Raw genomic sequence first — 20,495 nt, 5'->3', positions numbered from 1 at the left:
TCTGTTAGCGATGGATCTGGGTCGTTACATTAGGTAATTTTCGATCAATTATGATGAAAATAATTATCGGGCATTTACACGAATAATAGTTGAAAGATTCTCTAATTTAATTAACTATTTTAGGTCTATTCGTTAATTAATAATTTATTTTTTATTATTCACTTGGGTTTAGCACGTATTTTAATTCGTTTTTTTTTTTATTATAAATAATTTATTAATAAACACTGAAATTACTTTGTGGTTTTTGCCGCGAAATCAGCATCTTTTTTCCCTTTGAAGATAATTCCATTTTCTTTTAATTTCTAGAAATACTCGTCACGAAGGCACTGTGAAAACCGTCGGCGATATTTAAGAGTGGTCGGCGACGTGGGGGCGTTTTGGCCGCCGCGCAGTTTTCTCCGACGGGTGGTTTCACGTCGTGGTCGATTTATTTTCTCTCGATTTTCTTCTTTGTTGGACCTACCGATCTGCGACCATCTCTGTCTCCTCTTCACTTATTTGGGCTCCACTCCTTTTCTCCATCATTTCGCAGTGTAATCAAGCTAGCCAGCCAGCAAGCACAAGCAAACGCTTTATATTTGTCCCATAACTTCTGGTTTTTTCACTCGCTTTCACTGCTTGCTTGTACCGAGCAGCTTCAGAAAGCTAACAAGGACCAGACGCCTTTGAATCCTTGATCGACTGTGATTTTTCTGTTGTTTATATTCGGATTGTATGGCTTTGAATGGTGCTTATAGGAATGGCGGCTCTCATAGAGGATCCTTCAAGGTGGATCGGCCGTCGCATGCTGCTTCTAACCTCAGGAGTTCGTCGTTCAAGGCTAGGCCATCTATTCGTCGGTCTACTTCTGCGTCTTTTGGCTCCAATTCAAATAAGGATGGGGATGGAGGTACGTGAAAATGTATCTTTATTTTGAAATTATGACTTGCTAAATCAAATGGACATAGAGCTGATTTATTTTGCTTGTTTTCGTAGTTATTATTTTTGTTTTCTGGTAAAGTGTCCTGTAATTGCCATCTAGAGTTGCTTTGACTTCAGCATTTTCTTCAGAGCAGTTTGATCTTCGAGTTTCGCTTCCTCAAATAAGTGGTCTATTTATCAGATTCAGCTGTGCGACTGTGGTTTTAAGCATCATAGTTCAATAAATTGAATTGGTGCACTTCCAATGTTGGTACATTCAGTACTTCAGGATTAATTAGGAGGAGGATTTTTGGAAACTGGACCTCGAATTTTTAGTGTTTTGCTTGATGGGAATTATTTTTGCATTTTTCTCTCCCTCTTTTCTATATGTAGCGTGCAATGACCAAGCCTTGCTTATTTTCGTCCATGTTGTATATGATTTGGTCAGTGCCAGGAAGAGTTCGTGTGGCTGTTAGATTACGACCCCGAAATGCAGAAGAGCAAGTGGCAGATGCAGATTTTGCTGATTGTGTGGAACTGCAGCCAGAGGTTAATATATTTTATTTCATTCTCAGCTCATCTTGGGTAGAATAATAGAGCAAATATTACTGCCATGAGATAAGCAAAAACATGTTGCTTGTGTGTTCATTTGAAGTAATTACAGTCTCGTGATAATGGAAGACAACGAAGATTCAGTTGCTATTAGTAGCACATTTGAGAATAACTAGATTACTTTGGAATAAAAATTTTCCTCTGGGCCAACGGCAGTTTATTAAAATTGAAGTCTGAAATAAAGTTACGTGGTTCATTGGTTATATCTACTTAGAAGTCGTGTATTCGAACATTTGGATGAGCTCAATAAGAAAAACCCTTAAATTTCTTCGGGTCTGGGCCATGGGGCGGGTGAAATGTTTTCTAGGATTAGTGGGGCTGGGACCCCAATACCTAGTTATCGAAAATAAAAAAAGAGATTAAATATGATGGAAACAAAAGACATAGGAAATCAGCTTCCCGTTATTAGTGGCCAAATCTGAATGAACTTTTTCTTTTCATATTATAGGATTTGACATTGACCTGATTTGTTACTTCATGGCAGCTTAAAAGATTGAAACTTCGAAAGAACAATTGGGATTCTGACACATATGAATTTGATGAGGTGCTTACTGAATCTGCATCACAGAAGCGTGTGTATGAAGTAGTTGCAAAGCCGGTAGTGGAGGTGTGTATGCTTGCAATATTCTTTAGTTTTAAAGTTGTTGAGAACCAGATACATGTCATGCCAAAAGCAGTAGTTTTTATCATTCTTCTGATCCGACTGTATCATGCTCCATGACTCACACTAGCATGCATTTTTACACTCCATCATGAACTTCTATTTTATTTCATTTTCTTTTTCTTCTGATGGTGATGACCTGCTTCATTTTTTAGAGTGTTCTGGAAGGTTATAATGGGACCGTGATGGCTTATGGCCAGACTGGTACAGGGAAGACATTTACGCTTGGACGATTAGGGGATGAAGATATGTCTGATCGCGGCATTATGGTCCGTGCTATGGAGGATATTTTAGCTGATGTATCTCATGAAGCAGATTCAGTTTCAGTCTCTTACTTGCAGGTGTTAATTCACAGGACAAAATAGTACATGTATTATTTGTTTATGCTGTTTCACACTATATATCTTCTGGATTTTTATTTCCTTCATAATTTGTTGAAGCTCCAAATTTTTAATTGAAGTCTTTTGGTTCTTCGCAAGCAACTTACTCATATTTTTGGGCTTCTGTTGTTTAGCTTTATATGGAGACTCTGCAAGACTTGCTTGATCCAGCAAATGATAATATCCCATTTGTGGAAGATCCTAAAACGGGTGATGTTTCCGTACCTGGAGCAACTGTTGTGGAAATCAGGAACCAAAGCAGTTTTCTAGAGATACTACGTCTTGGAGAGGCCCATCGGTTTGCTGCCAATACAAAGTTGAATACCGAGTCTTCTCGTAGCCATGCAATTCTGATGGTGAATAATCAGTTTCTTACTGTCTATATATCCTTATGTGACTCCGATTTAATATTTCATGATTTACAATTTATTTATCAGGAAGGAGACTTTTGTTGGATCTTCATAATTCAAATTATATCAACGCTGTAGTGCAGGTACAGGTTAAAAGATCAGTTGTAAGGGAAGAGGTTCTTTTAGGTGAAGAGGGTGAACCTTCAGAGTTAGGTAGACCTTTCAGGCCACTTATTCGAAAGAGCAAGCTGGTTGTAGTGGATTTGGCAGGATCAGAGCGCATTCACAAGTCAGGTATGTTCCCTCTCTAGCGACTGTAATAGATTTGTACTCGTCCTCTGAAATCTAGTATGAATTTACTTTTGTTGGCTGAGATGTGCCTTAATAATCTTCCGTTAGCAGTGTGGTTGAAATAAACATCAGGTTTTGCTGTTGTTTTTATGATATTTTATTTTATTTTGTCTGAAATGGTGTAGTATAAACAAAAAGGGGAAGTTGCTATTGATTATTAATTTTCCATAAAGGGTGTTCCTAGTGGAACAAAGTCTTTCGTTTCCTATCCGGTTAATGGTGAGAGTCATAACGATGCATGGAGGATCATTTTTTTTTTGTCGACAAAGTAGTTCAGTGTAAAATATCCTCTTAACCTAGTTTGTGAGAGCTGAGTAATTACGGTTAAGAAACTTATTGTTGTTTGCTAGTTTTATTCTAAATCAAGAGACATATTTCTTTGAGTTGTTAAACTATTCCTATGGGATTTTTACATAAAAAAGCCTCCGAGTTGGAATTAATTAAAATGAACAACAGTTGCAAATAGAGCTAGGAATACTCTCTATTCTCGCTCAACACATTTTCCTTATTTGATTTCTTTCTAACGATAGTCCACACAACAGTATCTTTAAGAGCCTTGATCCTTAACGATTAAGAAATTTCTACTTACAGGTTGTCGGTTCAAACTTGATCCACATATTTGTCATGTGATATTCTCAAAAAAAAAAAAAAGAAAGAGAGTATTGATCCCTAAAACTTCAACCTTTTATCTACTTAGAAATGGATAAAATTTATCTTTGGAGAGATTAAAAGTCGAAGAGTACAATAGTTGGCACATCAATTTATTATTTTCTAATTTAAAATGTTAAATTATTTGCATGATTTTAATATGATTAATATTTAATTTATTAAAGAGCTTAGAGAGAGTGGATTCAAACCATGGTGGGATTTGATATCCTGCGAATTACCTTGACAATAAAATATAGTAGAATTTGGTCCCTTGAGAATAATTGAGATATGCTCATCTCTGAACCTTTCTTGCAGGGAGTGAGGGACATCTGTTGGAGGAAGCTAAGTCGATTAATCTATCACTTACTGCTCTAGGAAAGTGCATTAATGCTTTGGCAGAAAGTAGTGCTCATGTTCCTATACGAGATTCCAAACTTACGAGATTGCTCAGAGATTCATTTGGAGGTAAGACTTACAGGTCATGATCTTCTATTTGCTCTAATGTAGTAATTTATGATTCAATACTATTGAATGCTGAAGATAGACGTGTGTGTGTTTGTCAGCACAGCGGAAAAGAATCAAGTATAGCATCTCATGTATCTAATATTCCTCTGAATGTTTTAAAATGGTTAGGAATGCCTTTGATCAATTAAAGAAGATACAGAGAAAATTGGAAAAGATATCCAGTCCTAGTATTCGATTGTATACCAATAACAATGGAACCAAAAAATATGGTTACCATCTGAATGACGAAAAAGAAAGGATAGAAATGGAATAAAATTTCTCTGAAGTTTTGCTCCCAATTGTTGAGTACATGAAAAGGAAAAACTTCAAACATAATAGCAACAGATACTCATAAAGAGACCATCAACTGATTTCAGTTACACCCGTAAGTTGTAATGGAATAGGCCAAATTGTCCTTGAGCTGCGCCTTATCCTTGGCTGCCATGGAGTGGACAAGTCACCATATTAGTCAAGTGCCGTTTTTAACCTACACTTTGAGGGTAAGGTGTATGTTGGGTTGGAGGAATGTTCAGGTCGTGGTAGGACAATTATTAAAGATACTATAAGGGGCACATTAGTAATTAGTTGGTAAATTTGTCAGACGGTGAAACAATGGTGGTTAGTTATATCTTCAGATTATTCTTGAGAGAGAAATAACTTCTTCAGAGTTCAGTAAACCTTTGGGCTCATTTGTCAGACAGCAAAATGTTATCGCTGACCATTCCTCTAGTGTCTGGACAGTAGGGGTGGTCATTGGTCAGTCAGCAATGGTTTCTGAGAGTCAAAAGGGAAAGTCTTCAGAGAGAAAGAGGGATGTTGAGTGGTGATGGACTGCAAATTTTTATTTTATTTTATTTTATTATAATTATAATTATACATATTATACATATGTATGCATATATATAAATTAAAAATGACCTGAATATCAGTCGGTTTGAACCCTTCTTGGACTCACCGATCAGCAGAAAAGATGAAAACTGACCCTGATAAACTATTTTCATAAATTGGCCAACTGAAGTTGGTTCAGTTGGTTGGCTTGATTTGCCCATATCTCTTGATCATCCCTACTGGATAGATCTGCTATCTTAATATATATGTTAACTTGCTTTATTTTTTTATTTTGTGTTAGCTAATTGTGCAAAGCTTTGAGAAGTTTTCATAGCCTCTTTTATCATTTGAGTTTGCTGTCCCCATTTAGTTGCACTCTTTTGTACTTTCATGAACCTTAGTGGATGTGAAAGTTGTATTCTTTTTATCAGGCAAAACTTTTGCCAAATTGTTTACTCTCACTGCCTATCCTCTTTTAAGGTCATTATTTGTGTAAAACAGGTTCAGCAAGAACTTCTCTAATTGTGACAATTGGTCCATCTCCACGCCATCGGGGAGAGACTGCTAGTACCATTCTATTTGGCCAAAGGGTGAGTCTCTTGAGTTTTCTAAGTTACAATGTGGTTCATATTTCAGACTACTTTTCTTTAAACTGGCATTTTTTTGGAGTATCTCTATCAGCTCTTACATTTCATTTCACTTATCTTTAACTTCATTATTTGAAAAATTTATTTGTTTCTACTTAGATGAAATAATCTCAATTGCCCCTTCTGTTACAGGCTATGAAGGTGGAGAATATGTTGAAAATAAAAGAGGAATTTGATTATAGAAGTTTGTCTAGGAAGCTTGAGGTACAGCTGGACAAACTGATTGCTGAAAATGAAAGACAACAGAAGGCTTTTGAAGATGAAGTTGAAAAGATACATCTCGAAGCTCAAAACCGCATATCTGAGGCTGAGAGGAATTTTGCTGATGCATTGGAGGTTTGTTTAATTTCTTCTAGTAGCTTTGAGTATCGTGTTGCACAACCTTTGAACTCTTTTGCCGGCCAATCAATTCAATGTTACATGTCACAGTAAAAGTTGGGCTTCCTTCTGCTTTAGTTTTAACATCGTTGAGTAGTCTATTTGTGAATAATTTGATGCTGAGAAAATTGTCATTAATTGAAATTCTGTATTCCTGTTCATGACCAACTGATAATTTCTTGTTTTTGACTAAGGGATATTGGAACCATTATTACATGTTTAATGGCTGGGTATATTATTACTGTTCTAGCTTGTAATTTTTTGAATTACATGTTCTTTATCTTGCTTTGTAATTTCTAAAGAGATTGAAATGTTACGAAATGCTTTTGGCTTGTTTAGGACAGTTCTGTTTCTTTTTTTTCTCCCCCCCCCCCCCCCCCCCCCCCCCCCCCCCCCCGTTGGTTCTCGAAGTATTTTCAACATTCTCATCTAAGTTCTTAGCTTTTTACATAAGTTCTCTTCGATTTTCTGATCATTAGAACTTTTTATTTTATTTTTTTATTTTTTTATTTTTTGTCTTTCTTGGCCATGTAATTCTTGTGGTCTCTCTGGTTATTTATTTTGGCTACATGTGGAGAGGGTCAGGGAGGGCATTTTAGCACCATTCATTGTTGAATGAAATAATTTAATGTCTTTTCTAGAAGGAAACTAAAAAATGCCAGATGGATTATATGGACACTGTCAAGAAACTGGAAGAGAAGTTGGTCTTGAACCAGTCAAAGATTGATCATGAAAATTCTGTTCGTGACAATTGGAGTGGACAGGTAATATTATAGCTTTCTCAGCAGGAGTCTTTTACTATTCATGAGGGGGAAAAAAAGAGAATATTAGTGTTCTTAAATATGGTTATGCGGTTCTAACCATTTTAGAACTTGTCTACTAAGTTAGTCCCTTTTTATATTACATGATTTTCCAAACCTTTCCCAAATTTCTTGGAGCGTCCTTTAAAATTCTATACTCCTTTCTAATCAAATAAACCACCAAATAACTGTTGAGGCATTCCGTCGAAGCACTTTAGTCATTAAAATTTTAATAGTTGTCTTGCTGCCACATGCAAATCTACTGCTGTAGTTGATATCCAATTAATGTTTCAGCATTCTGAATTTGAATTGTTTGAAATCTCACAATATACTGTTTATGCGACTCCATGGTATGAATGCTCCCCATCCATTGTTGATGTGGAAACTACACATTGTCTCTGGGAGAAGGACGCTTATCTGACACTCAAGAAATGGTTTTGGAGGATTGTGTAGGGGGGCTATGTTTCTGCTGCTGAAGAAGTTGAAGTGAAAAAGTTGCTTGAAAATGAAGTAAACCTTAGGAAGGCGGCAGAAGAGGAGGTCAGCAGGCTTAGACATCAACTAGAACTAAACAGGCAGCCAAATGTGTGTACTCGTCTTAAAATGGATTACTTCAGCGGTAACTTTTGATTTATGTTGATATATGTGCATACACGACAACTGAATGTGCTTTATGGTGTATAGGCAGGTGAAGAATCTGATGTTGTAAAACTCACTAAAGTTTTGGAAGATGAGGCTCGTCAAAAAAAGGAACTTGAAGAAGAAGTAATAATATTACGAAGCCAATTGTCGCAACTGACCCTTGAAGCTGAACAGGTACCTATTATGTAGAAAATAATTTCATTATCTTGTATAGACCTTGGGCTAGTTTTTGTCGTACGGCCAATTCACTATGCTCTTGCAATTTATAACTTGATTTAGAAGCTAAGTTCATGTAGTAGACCATGCATAGACTATATTTCATTTTAGATGAAATTTTGTGTTTTAGAGCCAGTGAGTCGCTAGGATTAGGTAGTCGTTTCATTCTTTGACCTAGTACCACTGAAAGAAAGATGTGCATGTACTGATGGCATCATAATTTGTAAACAAAATGGCTTTGGTGCTTCCATGCAGATGAGGAGGTGTCTTGATAGGGGTGGAGCTGACAGTGGATTTTCTGCTTATGAGACTCCCACGTCTCCATTTAGACACTCTCAACTTAAAGAAACAAAGAGCGGTCACAAGCCACCAGTTGCCACTCTTTTTGAACAAGGTAAACAAGAGTTTAGCAATTTAGTATTTCAGCGAGGTTATTCATAGCTTCATATTTTTTTTCTTTATATTTCTGTTATTTCTTGCCTCCTTGGCAGTTGGTTTGCAAAAGATATTGTCCTTGCTGGACTCAGAAGATGCCAGTGTACGAATTCATGCTGTTAAAGTATTAGCCAATCTCGCTGCTGAAGGCAAGTTTTTCTCGAGGATATTTATTACATGTTCACTATATTTCAAATTTTATTTTTAGAATTCTCTTATATGTTGCTGATATGTTTAGTTACTAGCAAGCTTTGTTGATGATTATCTTTTCATTCACGTAAATGCAACATCATGGAACTGACTGGCCTATTATAGAGGGTGTTCCATAACCTCCTTGTTATTGGTCTGGATTATCTCCTAATCCCTAAAAATTCTCATTTTTTGTCCATCTGTGATGTCAATGCACGGGTCAGTTTCTTATTCAGATGAATATTTATAAATAATAGCGACATTGATACTACTGTCTTGATACTACTGTCTCTTCTTTCAATCTCTACTTTATTTCTGAGTTTTCGGTAGCTTTTGACATTGTGGTAAGCAGAGTCGAATCAGAAGAGGATTGTCGAGGCAGGTGGTCTTATTTCTTTACTGATGCTTCTTAGAAGCTATGAGGATGAAACGGTAAGAAGAGTAGCAGCTGGTGCAATTGCCAATCTCGCTATGAATGGTAAATGGTCATCGATACTTTTTTGCTACTGACAGCATCTTATCGACCATGTGTTTGCTTGCTCCGGTTCAGTTTCTTTGATTTGATGTGTTTATATTTCACCTTTTCCACATAATAGAAGCCAATCAAGAACGAATAATGGCTGAAGGGGGAATTAGTCTACTGTCATTAACTGCCAATGCTGCCGAGGATCCACAAACTTTGCGCATGGTTGCTGGAGCCATTGCTAATTTATGTGGCAACGGTGAGAAAAGTAGAACTTTATCTCTTGGCAGTACCATCACTGAGTTACATTACGAAATTAAAATAGAACTTCATCTCTTGTCTGTTGATCTATAACCCCCAATATACCGAAGATCATTTTTAAAATATTTTCTTATTTTGAAATTAAAATAGAAATTGTCACCAAATCTTGAGAAGAATCAGCCACCTTGGTCAGAAACGCAGGTTTAATGAGATGTTGGTTTGATGTATGTTTCCCTATTATGTTTTTGATGTTTTTACCTGAGATATATCTGTCTGTTAATTTTAGCATTATGGGTATCTTATCATATTAGTTATTATGTTTTGGTCTTATATTTTACCAGAAAAACTACAGACGAAACTGAGATCTGAAGGTGGCTTAAAAGCCTTGCTGGGAATGGTGCGATGTGGACACCCAGATGTTCTTTCTCAAGTTGCTCGTGGAGTAGCAAACTTTGCAAAATGCGAGTCCCGAGCATCTAGTCATGGTAATGCTCGATTTCGATAACAATTTTGTGACGACTTAGTGACATGTTGATGAACAAGGCTAGTTAGATTAATTGCTCTTTCTTGCAGGGATGAGCAGTGGCAGATCTCTTTTGATAGAAGATGGAGCACTTCCTTGGATCATACAAAATGCAAACAATGAAGTAGCACCAATCCGACGCCATATCGAGCTTGCTCTGTGCCATTTAGCACAACATGGTCAGGCTTTTATTCTTTCTCAAACACTCACAAGTCATCTGCTGCATCAAATTTGAATCCCGTTTTAATCTTTTCATTAATTTTCCAATTTTCTAGAAGTGAATGCAAAGGAGATGATTAGTGGAGGTGCACTTTGGGAGCTAATTCGCATATCACGGGATTGTTCCAGAGAGGACATAAGGAACCTTGCTCGTCGAACACTAACTTCCAGTCCCGTGTTCCGATCCGAAATGCGAAGGCTGAGAATCGAATGCTAAGTTTCTCAAATACATATTGGGAATTCTTTCTAACTCATACATGACTTGCTAGGATGGAAGAACTTCCTAGTATCACAGTTGCATCTCAATCCTTCTCAAGTCTTCCAGCTGAACGAAATCACAAGTAAGTAAGTTGAACTCATTTCTTAACACATTAATACATTAGCTGTATGAATGAGAGAGGCTTTTGATGCTTAATCCTGGGGGAAACTTCCATTTTTTTTAAGCGTTAAAAGCCTTTGATTGGAATGGATGGGGAGGAAATTATTGGAACAGGAGAGAAAGGAAGGAGGGAGAAAGAGAGGGGAAAAGTCTTGTAGAGTGAGAGAGTCCCTACTCCCTTAAACTGGGACCCACTTAGTATTTGGAAACTTGGATCAAATATTGTATAAATTGATCTGAAATGCAAGCTGTTCACATTTCATTCCTTTTTTTTCTTCTTTTTTAAGTCTTTCCTAGCGGTTTTCTGCTTGTTATTTGGAACAAGCAGAAAAGACTGACAAAATTTCGAAACTATCTCGAGTTTATATCAAGTGATTATTAAAAAAGTATCGCTTGGAGTTCGTTCACCCATGTTTCGTCTTTGAAGCTTATGAGTTAGGGTAAATTTAATTAATTTCAATGAAACTTGTGCAGTAACAGCTACCATATATACAGTTTGTTATTATTATAATATGTATTAAGAACAATAAATTAAGTCTGAAGGCAAGTCCTGGATTCTAAGACTTCCTTTTGTAATTCATCAAAACCTCCCTGTTCAAGGAACTTGAAAGTAATCAAAGAAAACACAATGTATGTTTCATAATTTAAACATTTGCTTGATTACTATCCATATAAATTTAAAATTTTTCTCCGGTTCTCATATGCTTCAAATCTCCATATATATTCGTGCCAAAAAATTTAGTCTCTCAACCTCGAATTTGAACGTTCAAAAGTATCTAATAGAAAGTATATGCCAATTACTATTGAGCTATGCTCATGTTGAGACACTTCTTGCCTCATCGAACATGCAAATTTACAGCTTGAAAATATATTTATGAACATAGGCAAGAAACTCTATCCCTATGAATTCTGAATGGATGGGGCTGTCCAAAATAAATTAAGATTCAATGTGGTTAAGTATTACTAGCAAAAATTCAAAGCCATCGCTAACTCCTTATGCTACATGCCTAAACTTATGCTATGATCATTGAAGCGAGAAGGGAAATGTAATGAAAAATCGACTGGAATAAAAAAAAAACGACTGAAGGCTTCAATAAATATTTTATCATACATCTCAAAATTTGAGATCTGGACTTACCGAGAAGGATCAACAAGACCGAAGCAAAATGGGACCGACCGAAGCACTGAGCATTTCAGTGAGAGCTACTTGGACCTCATTCGATCCATGTTCACAACTTATCAAGCTAGACAATAAAGGGAAGAACCCTGCCAAATTCTTCTCGAATGAAGCCTCATTTAGATTACAAATGGCCTGAAGAATCGCTACGATCAGAGGCGCCCGAGTAGCTAACTCCCTTTGCTTCCCAGAACCCAAAGGAATTGGCCAATGTGGTTGTGTGCCGCTACTAGCTGATGCTTCGACCACAAGGCCATACCGCGCTGTTTCAACGTAGAACTGCAACACCTCGTGGCAAAGCTTAACAAGGTACAATTCAACCTCGGCCTCCTCATAACTATGAGGTTTATCCAAAATAAGATTCTGTACAAAAGTGAGGCAAATTTGGTATGACTCGTTTTCGAGTCGTAACAGCGGAGGGTCTTGCATTTGCGTTATGGACGCAAACTCTTGTAGCTTTGAACGTAGGGCCGAACTGGTATTAATGCTATGAGCATGAGATGCTACACCGTGCAAAGCATCAAATAGGACCAACACGTTTTTCGTCGAAAGGTGAGACCTATACATGTTGTAGGTCTCCATAACTGCCTGCCAAATTTTACAAGAGAACTGTCAGATTTTATCAATAGAAATCCGAACAGCAGAAAAGTTGCATATTTGCAAGTTATTGTAACAAATGAGCAGCTTATTCAGTTTTATCAGCAAAACAAAGAGGCCTCTTGCATCCACAACTATAATATTGAAGACTCACACAGACGTTGTAATACAATAAGCACAAAGAGACAGGTGAGCTTACAGAACCTACCTGTATCAATAAAAGCTGAACAGCAGCTCGACATTTGGCATCCGATATTGAAATGTAAACATGTTGCGTTCTTAGGCTTTCGGTATCATCGTCGGGTAACTCAGAACCATTAGTCTCTGCATTACTCTCCCCATTCAACTCAAGTCTGTGGCTTCTTATTGTAGAATCGGTATTGACTAGGAACGTGAAATCGGGAAGCGTCGCAGATGTTGCTTCTCCTAAAGCGAAAACCACTTCTTGCCACTTCTCCTCGGAAAATAAATCTCCTGCATTGCTCATCAAGCGAACAAACGCAGCAATACCGATGCCAGCAAGGCTTTGGTGAGGACGCTTGATAAAACTAACCAGAAGCGTCAAGACTTTCTTCAGAAGGGGATTGACAGTACTATAAAATTTGACAAAAAGGTCAACAACTAGTTGCAGAGCCAAGGTACATGTCTCATACAACCACGCATCTTGATCAAGTTCCCCATTCTCGCTATCGGCTCCCTGCTCCGATGAAGTACTTGATGGATCAATAGCATGTCGGACATAATCAAATATTGGAAACAGGACAGACTCAAAAACCCGTTCCCACAATGGTAACGAGAAATGGTGACCATGCTTGCGTAAGGTATCAAACAACACTTGTAAGGCACTTTTTCGGATCTCGGGCCTGGGATCGAAGCTCAGTTCCGACAAGCCTGCAAAGTCCGAAACAAAATACTTGAGTGTCATTAGAAGTGAAGTAACCCTTACAACGCCATATGTTAGATTTCCCTTTCTCAAAACTTCTTACAGAATAGAATAATTAGATATTGTCTGGATACAAATGCTTGACAGTTTAAATAAAAGGCAAATTAGGCAGTGTCATTACCAGCTAACAAAGGGAACCAAAAATAGAGATGGTTGTCTTTGTCGGTCATCTCGGTATCATGTTTGCCATCTTTTGCTCTCCGAGGCGAAAGAGACGAAATTTTTCCAGAGAGTTCCTTGTCCTTGTTCCTTGATGAGGATCCAAGATCTCCTTCAGCAAGTTTGGTTGCACAGAACCGTAAAAAGGCAATGGCATTGAGGCTAATGTCTTTGTTAAACCTATTATTGGTAAATGCGATTAGGCAATTTACACAATCTGTAAAGGTGGTCGTTTCGGTCTCCGTAATGTATGGAAAATAGTCTCTTATAATCTTTTCGATTATTTCGAAGGCGAGAAGAACAATATTCTTGTGGTCATCAGAAGCAGCTGTAGTGAAGACCTGAAAATAAAGACAAACATCAATTCATCGAGAAGCAACCAAAATAGAACAAAAAGTAGGATGGAGTTCACATAGGCTTCCCATACCATGAACATGCTCTTCCATCCAGATTTAACATTATTAACTCGAGACAAAACCATCTGAGAGACGCATCGAATAATCAATTCTCGAATCTCAACAGCACTGCTCTTACGCATTACAATGACAAAAGGCTTCATAAATTCATTCTGAAAGTTGTAATTCGCCAGCTCTTCTCGGTCTAAGAACTTCATCGATAATTGACGCAAGGAATCCATTGCAAATATTGCAATTGAAAGATTTTCAGAGCATCCAATGGTCACAAAGAAATCAGAAAGCACATGCCAGATGCTTGACCATACAAGCCGGATGCGGTTCATGTTATAGTGCCTGAAATGTTGAGCAAACTGCCTTACGAATTCCGTAAATAAACAAACTTGTACTAATCATTAAGCAGGAATAAAAACTGAGATTTCCATTAAATGAAAAGGGCAAAAGTTCATACGCAATCTCAACAATCTTTGTAAGGCTGAAGACACGAGGATCGGATGTGGAACGCAGCTCCTCCATGGAAACCTTGCAGAGTGCCTTAACAAAGTCCACAATAGCTTCACTGTTTAACTTTTGGCTCCTGGTGAAGATGCGGTTCATTTCAGAACTTCCAACTTGTTCTAACATGTTTAGATTAGAAACCAAATTGTTCATCTGTTCTGATGTGACTCCAGAAGCATTGCCAGTTATACCAGCACTATCATACGAACCCCTCATCACAGCAGCAGCTGCATATTGAATCCTCCCAACTCCTTTCTTTTTCAATAATGGAAGCATCGTTGACTTGGATTGCTTCGACTTTTCGGACTCATTTTGAGGAAAAGCAAAGAAAGTGGCATCTGGAGGAGCACCCTCACCCAGGAGATGTAAATGCTCAAACCGAGAAACACATGTCAAAATATGTTCCCATGCTTCTTGTAAAAAATTTCCCTCCTCGTCTGCAATCTTAACTATTGCCTAATGAAAATTCAGATAATATCTTCACAATCAGATTCATATTCCACAAATGAACAACTTAAAATCAGTTCATTCAGAAATATTTGCCAAAAGATATTTCATTCTCATATACTTCGTCTAGGCAAAATAAACAAGTTAAAGGTCTTTAAATCCAAGGTGAGGACGTTGATTATTATTTATCACCGAATGATGAAGTCAGAATATCCATACACAGTAGAGTCAGGGATTATTACTGAGACAGCTGAACTCGACTAGAGTATTCGTCTCACCTTCCATCATATTACACTGGAATTTGTTTTCCTTCCAGAAATAATAATGCAAAAAGCTTGCCCCATTATGGGCAAGTGGGTTCGTTTATGGTTCTGTAATTTCAGCTGTACTGGCAGGATCCTACATCAATGGCCTGTTTTGAAGTTTATATCACCTGATAATTATTAATCCATAGAGGTTGAGTAACAGATCACCAAGCCAACTAGAAGCTGGAAATTGTATTGACTACATTGACCCATCACCTCATTGTAGCGATGGACCTATTCGACTTGTGTAATTTAAACTCTAAAAAGTACCCAAAGCGCTAGCTAGCATATGCTGCGGGCTTGGGATATTTGAAGAATCTCTCCATGGTCCTAGTTCAAGCCTTGATATGGAAAATTTAATAGTTCAAAACTCAAACTATCTCCTGAAGTAGATCTTGAGTTTAGGAGCGATGAGCCATGAGCATAATTAATGCAAGGAGTAGGACACTCACACCCTGATAACAAGACAAAAGCAGAAGACAGGGCATGCGAAAACAAACCTTAATTGCATCAATATTTTTTCGTTTGATATCAGCAGGAGAGTGGAGGGAGGTAAACTTTGCAAGTGAAGTCACAAAAGCATCTCTGTGAGTCTTCATGGACATTACTGCAGTAACATGAATGGCGTATTGAAAGCCTTCAAGGCATAAAGCTATAATTACTTCATCGTCACTTCGGTCGAGTGGAACACTGAAGGCAGCCAGCATAGGAGCCCAGCATACTTCAATCATGAATTTAAGAATGACAACATCTGTCGCGGCATAATAAACAGACCTAAAAAAGTACAAGAAAAATCTATTATGAAGCAACCAGAGTCACATTTCAAAGGAACTTCAATGAAGCCTATAATTTTTATAGGAAAACATTAGATTCTGGGTATAAAGGAAATAGATCAAGCCACACCTTAAGTTCAGTTCTGTATGCAGATAATATAGAACAAAAAATCGTTAAGAAGAAGAATTAAAGCAGTGAAGATTTTCATGGAAAGCCATCCAATCTTACTCAGATTTGCGAGCCCTCTCTTTAAATTGCTCTTGCATATGCTTGATAAGATCATCACTCGTTTCCATGTTCTGGTCCTCCCATCGCTTACGAATCACAATATTTAGGATACTGTCGAAGCCTAAGAGTTTGTTGGAGTTTGTAGACTGTCTCAGTTGAGGAGCCATTTCATCATCCTTCATTTTAATCTCATTTCTTGATATCCTTTCATATAATGATTTCAGATACTCCTCCGGCAAATCTTTACCGTCATCTATGCCACGATTATTTCTAATGAAATCTTCAGCAGACATCTGCATAAAGAGAAATATATAAGCATTCTCTCTTTAACATTAACCAGATTATCAGAGATAGGGATCAGACCTTGTTCTTAACCATTGGGTTATGGGAATCAGTATTAAGCAATATGACGGAGTATGCAAGGACATAGGCCGTATCAGCACTTATGAAAGCTTTTGGATTACACTTGCAATAACGCTCGGCAAACTTTTCCATAATACGATCGATCTTTTGTGCCTCACCGGGCAACCTAAAACCTTTAAGGAGTGCTCTAATGGCCTCATCAAACTCCAATCCTTGAAAATCAAAGGAATCCACATATGCATGCATTACTTTAAGTGATAAGTCTTCCCTCTCCCCTAAATAATCACCAATCAGAGACTTATCCAAACCAGACGCATCTTTAAGAAAAGCAGCTATCTCCTCAGGTGAACTTCCCACCTTATTAGCATTGATAAGAAATTCAATTCCTTTCTTAGGTTTGCGATTAAAAAGTGATATACCTTCCTGCCACAAGTCATCAAGTAGTTCCACAATAGTTAATAAACAATGCAGAAAAAGATAGAGATGTTGCAACAAAAGATAGAACGTCAGCTTACCTGGAGTTCAAGCTTGTATGCACGACGTTGCTCTATTGTCGAAACATCAGAAATATCGGTGGAAACTTCAGAATGGGAATCTGAACCTTCACCATGCTCATCAGTAGTACCATTAGAAATTGGAACATTACCAGATTCCGAGCTGTTTTCAGCTACTTCGATTTTCTTGGTGGAATGGGGATCTGGAATCCTTAGCTGCCTATTCAACCAGTCTCCCATTGATTTCAAGATAGCAACTAAGCACTTCATAGCTTCAAGTTTCATGGTCAACTCCTGAGGTGGCAATAGTGTAGTTGCTACACCTGGTGGAACACCTTGAGCAGTTTTAAGAAGTCCATTGACCATTCTGAAAGGATCACGCATCAGGTGAGAATTCTTATTGCTAGAATCTCAAGCACCATGTTTGAAAAGTTGCATACCTACCTCTCAAATATGTTGGATGAATTGACATCACAATCATAATTAATAAAAATATCCACCAATATTTGGGAATCGACGCACAGCTTTTCTACGAATCGAAGCACTATCATCTTCTGTTGAAAGTTTGGTTGAGCAACATTTTCCAAGACTCTCAGAACAATCATGGGGAAAAAGACTCCAATCTCTGCTTTCAATCCAGCTCTAAATCGTGATACCAGACTGATGAAAATGGAGCATGATAGCTGAAATATAATCATAAGAGTTGAAGCGCTGTTCTTCAACAATGAAAGACACAAATACTGCTTAATGGCACCCAGAAACCTGTTGTATAGACATTTTTAGTACTAATGATTTGCCACCAGAAGTACAACAAGAGAAAATCTAATGCACATTTTTTGCCTGTGAGAAAGCAAGTTCATCAAAATGCAACGACAGGGACACCAAGCAAGGAGAACCAATATCAGAGTGGACAATTCTACCACCAATTTCAACTAGTTTTCATCAAGAAAAATGCAAGTATAATTGAAAACTATCATACAAAAAGCCTGGCTTTATACTCGTAGCCCATGCCACCTACTAATCCATTTTCAAGTAATTCTCGGCTCCAATTCAATAAGGAGTTGGTAGAAGCTAAACCAAAAATATGTCGACTTCACTGGATTCTTTTCGTCGTAGCATACAGAAAACAACTTTTTGGTGATGTACTAATCATAACAAATTCATTCCTTCTGTAATTATAGACTTTCTTATTATCATGACTAGAAGACTCTTCCTTTGTAATCCTCCGTAGTCCTTGGGAGGGGATTTCTCTACCCCTAGCCCCTAAGTTGTTTCTCATCGTTTTGCGAGTAACGTGCTTCTTATCCTCCCCCTCCCCTCCCCTCCCCTCCCGGAAAAAAAAAAAACCAAAATACAGTTTGTCAATACGAGCACAACTCAACCGTTATGGAGTCCCTACTACCCCACATGGGATGAATAATTTGAGAAGCTCCCTACAACCTCAGGGAGACACCCAACTAATAACACAAGTAGCCAATAATCAGCTCTGAGGGGCAACTCCAAAGCAAGTGGTCTAGATCCTCCATTACCCTCCAGCATAACACATGCCATAAAGGACCCAGAACCAGGTAAAAAGATCTTTAGTCCACGGAATTTAACCTCCGCAGGGTAACCAAGCAAGAAAAGAACTTGATTTTCTTATTTTTAATCTTCCAGAGCAAGGTAAAGATCCACAAGAGGTAAAAGATTGCGAGTTAAAAAAAATTGATATATCAATGCAGATTCCAATCATAAGAATGTATAAAATACCTCTCACTCGTTCTGAAAACAGCACCAGCATTTTCCAGCAAAATTTTGAGCAATTCCAATGCGACAATCTTCCCCTTCATCAACTGCGGATCCGCCATTGCCTCCTTCGGTGGTGTCTTCATGGATAGCTTGCAAAGAGCTCTGAACACCAAGAATGCATCCCTCCGCAGCTTATTACCAATCTGAATTTCCAAATCATCGTCTCTCTCGCCCTCCCCATCTGCCAATTCCCCTTTCCTTCCCTCCAGTGCCGTTTTGTACATACTAATCTCCCAATACTTTGCGTCCAACATATCCTTGTCAGTTGAATCCAGCAAATCAGCAGGATTCGTTGTTTCCACCGTAGTAGTCTCAAATGCACCATCGTGCGCACCTATGGACACCTTACCGGGCGTGGCCGGATTCAAAACCCCGTCAATGTCCTGTATAATTTTCGTGATAAACCCTTGTACAAATTGCGTCATCGACCCATCTGCGTCCGTTTTCTCGATCGGTTCCATCAATTCCGCAACAACAATAGGCTGAACAGGAACTGTAGACGAATCTGCCTCCATTCTCCGGAACACGATCACTAGCATTTGAATCAACGATGCCTTTGCTGTAGTTTGATTAATCACATTCTTACTGTCCAAGTAGATATCGTAACAAGTCTTAACAATCTGCAGCAAACAATCCCCGTGAATTCGTAACGAGATCGACGTGACAGCCGATAAAAGCGTCTTGAGCACCAAAAGCTCGAGAGCGTCATCACCTAAATCGTGACATTTGCACACCGATTCGATCAGCTTCGCCAGTAGTTTCCCCTCAACGCCTCCGCTGGGGTCAGCCTCGCCACGCAAATAACCATACGCGATCAACTTTTGAATGCAATCAACTGCTGGATCAGCTATCTTGAGAACTCCCGAGGATGAAGCATTGATGAGTGGGCTAAGAATAGACTCGGACTCAGCGAGCGAATGTTCATCCGGACCGCCATCGTTGAGGGGGCCGGGAACCGCACCTTCAACCTCGGAATCAGTAGGAGACGACGGAGAAGATGGAGAAGAAGGCTTTGGTGAGGACGCGAGGCGTTCAATAACAGATTTGCATTCATGTGCAAGCTTGGAGTGCTTCCGCCACGACGCGTTCTTAACGATCTTCTCAAGAGCTGGGGTTATGACCTGGCTCAGACGGGAAGCGGCTTCCGAAGAAGCCATTCCCACCAAGTTTGTGAGATCCGGACAAGCTAGTCAGGATCTACCAAGAAATGAACAATTGTTAGGGTTTTAGCTTCCACTCTGGTCACCGGAATGTTACCCGCTCCGGCAATGGCGGAATTTGACTCAGTCGGATTAGATCGCAATGACCGCCGGTGACGTCGCCGGCTCCGGAGAGAGCATTCTCTCTGTATCAGAAAGAGAGAGATCGTGGAAATGGGAGAAGGGTTGGTTGAGATTTAGATCGCGTTTGAGCCGTCTTTACTTTTCTCTTATTTAGATTTAGTTTTATTTTCTAAGTGAAATGACCAATAAGCCCTTTGAATTTAGCGGGGAGACACCTCATGAACGTTGCAGCAACGCTTGTTTGCTCAGGGCTTTTGGGAATAAATGTTTTAATGGCGCGTTTTTAGCTGTTCGGATCGGCGGGTAAGATAATACTCGGGGAGGGAAATTCGTCCTCGTAAATCGTTAACGTTGCCTGAATTATTATATGAATAAATAAATTGTTATATGCTGAAGTGTCACTGGTTGCTTTCTGTTTTTAATTTGTTTTTAATATTTTAAAGTTTTAAATTTTATCTTTATCTAATATTAAAAAATAATCAATTACATCCTAATTAAGCATTTTCTTAGATAACGAAACTCTTATTTAACAATCCAAATAATTTCCATATTTTTCTATGATTGGTTATAAATTTAAATTATTATAAATTTTTCATTAACTTTATTTTTAAAAAATATTTAAAAAAAGAGACGATCATAT

General features: G+C 38.3%; 2 protein-coding genes across 2 annotated transcripts; one reads left to right on the top strand and one right to left on the bottom strand.

Moving 5' to 3' along the window:
* Positions 1-267: 267 nt before the first annotated feature.
* On the top strand, positions 268-10,651 carry ARK2 (armadillo repeat kinesin 2). The gene is made up of 19 exons (XM_023672098.2): positions 268-889; positions 1,349-1,449; positions 1,997-2,119; positions 2,329-2,514; positions 2,688-2,909; positions 3,047-3,197; positions 4,218-4,367; positions 5,736-5,824; positions 6,014-6,217; positions 6,901-7,023; positions 7,513-7,644; positions 7,744-7,875; positions 8,173-8,311; positions 8,409-8,501; positions 8,894-9,019; positions 9,138-9,263; positions 9,607-9,750; positions 9,839-9,967; positions 10,064-10,651. The coding sequence occupies exons 1-19, from the start codon at positions 715-717 to the stop codon at positions 10,222-10,224; spliced, it is 2,706 nt and encodes a 901-aa protein (XP_023527866.2). The 5' UTR covers positions 268-714; the 3' UTR covers positions 10,225-10,651.
* A 782-nt stretch (positions 10,652-11,433) lies between these two features.
* Positions 11,434-19,985, bottom strand: LOC111790129 (brefeldin A-inhibited guanine nucleotide-exchange protein 2). The gene is made up of 11 exons (XM_023670956.2): positions 18,534-19,985; positions 17,229-17,546; positions 16,806-17,151; positions 16,291-16,713; positions 15,928-16,220; positions 15,426-15,699; positions 14,127-14,629; positions 13,690-14,011; positions 13,225-13,603; positions 12,369-13,051; positions 11,434-12,151 (listed from the first exon to the last, which is right to left on the bottom strand). Exons 1-11 carry the CDS (start codon positions 19,727-19,729, stop codon positions 11,534-11,536), a joined length of 5,355 nt encoding a protein of 1,784 aa, XP_023526724.2. The 5' UTR covers positions 19,730-19,985; the 3' UTR covers positions 11,434-11,533.
* Positions 19,986-20,495: the final 510 nt, after the last annotated feature.

This window comes from Cucurbita pepo, chromosome 3 (assembly GCF_057944985.1).
Source record: "Cucurbita pepo subsp. pepo isolate OVF chromosome 3, ASM5794498v1, whole genome shotgun sequence".
NCBI classification, from domain to species: domain Eukaryota; kingdom Viridiplantae; phylum Streptophyta; class Magnoliopsida; order Cucurbitales; family Cucurbitaceae; genus Cucurbita; species Cucurbita pepo.
The sequence above is the reverse complement of the archived record's forward strand: the minus strand, read 5'-3'. Positions and strand labels throughout refer to the sequence as shown.

What these genes read in the sequence shown, in the direction of transcription:
- ARK2 (XM_023672098.2), top strand. Translation starts at nt 715, where the DNA reads ATGGCTTTGAATGGTGCTTATAGGAATGGCGGCTCTCATAGAGGATCC. An exon ending in TGACCCTTGAAGCTGAACAG is followed by an intron (nt 7,876 to 8,172) that starts GTACCTATTATG and finishes GCTTCCATGCAG; the next exon opens with ATGAGGAGGTGTCTTGATAG. An exon ending in TGCCAATCTCGCTATGAATG is followed by an intron (nt 9,020 to 9,137) that starts GTAAATGGTCAT and finishes TCCACATAATAG; the next exon opens with AAGCCAATCAAGAACGAATA.
- LOC111790129 (XM_023670956.2), bottom strand. Translation starts at nt 19,729, where the DNA reads ATGGCTTCTTCGGAAGCCGCTTCCCGTCTGAGCCAGGTCATAACCCCA. An exon ending in ACCCAATGGTTAAGAACAAG is followed by an intron (nt 16,221 to 16,290) that starts GTCTGATCCCTA and finishes CTCTTTATGCAG; the next exon opens with ATGTCTGCTGAAGATTTCAT. An exon ending in GAGAGGGCTCGCAAATCTGA is followed by an intron (nt 15,700 to 15,927) that starts GTAAGATTGGAT and finishes GTACTTTTTTAG; the next exon opens with GTCTGTTTATTATGCCGCGA.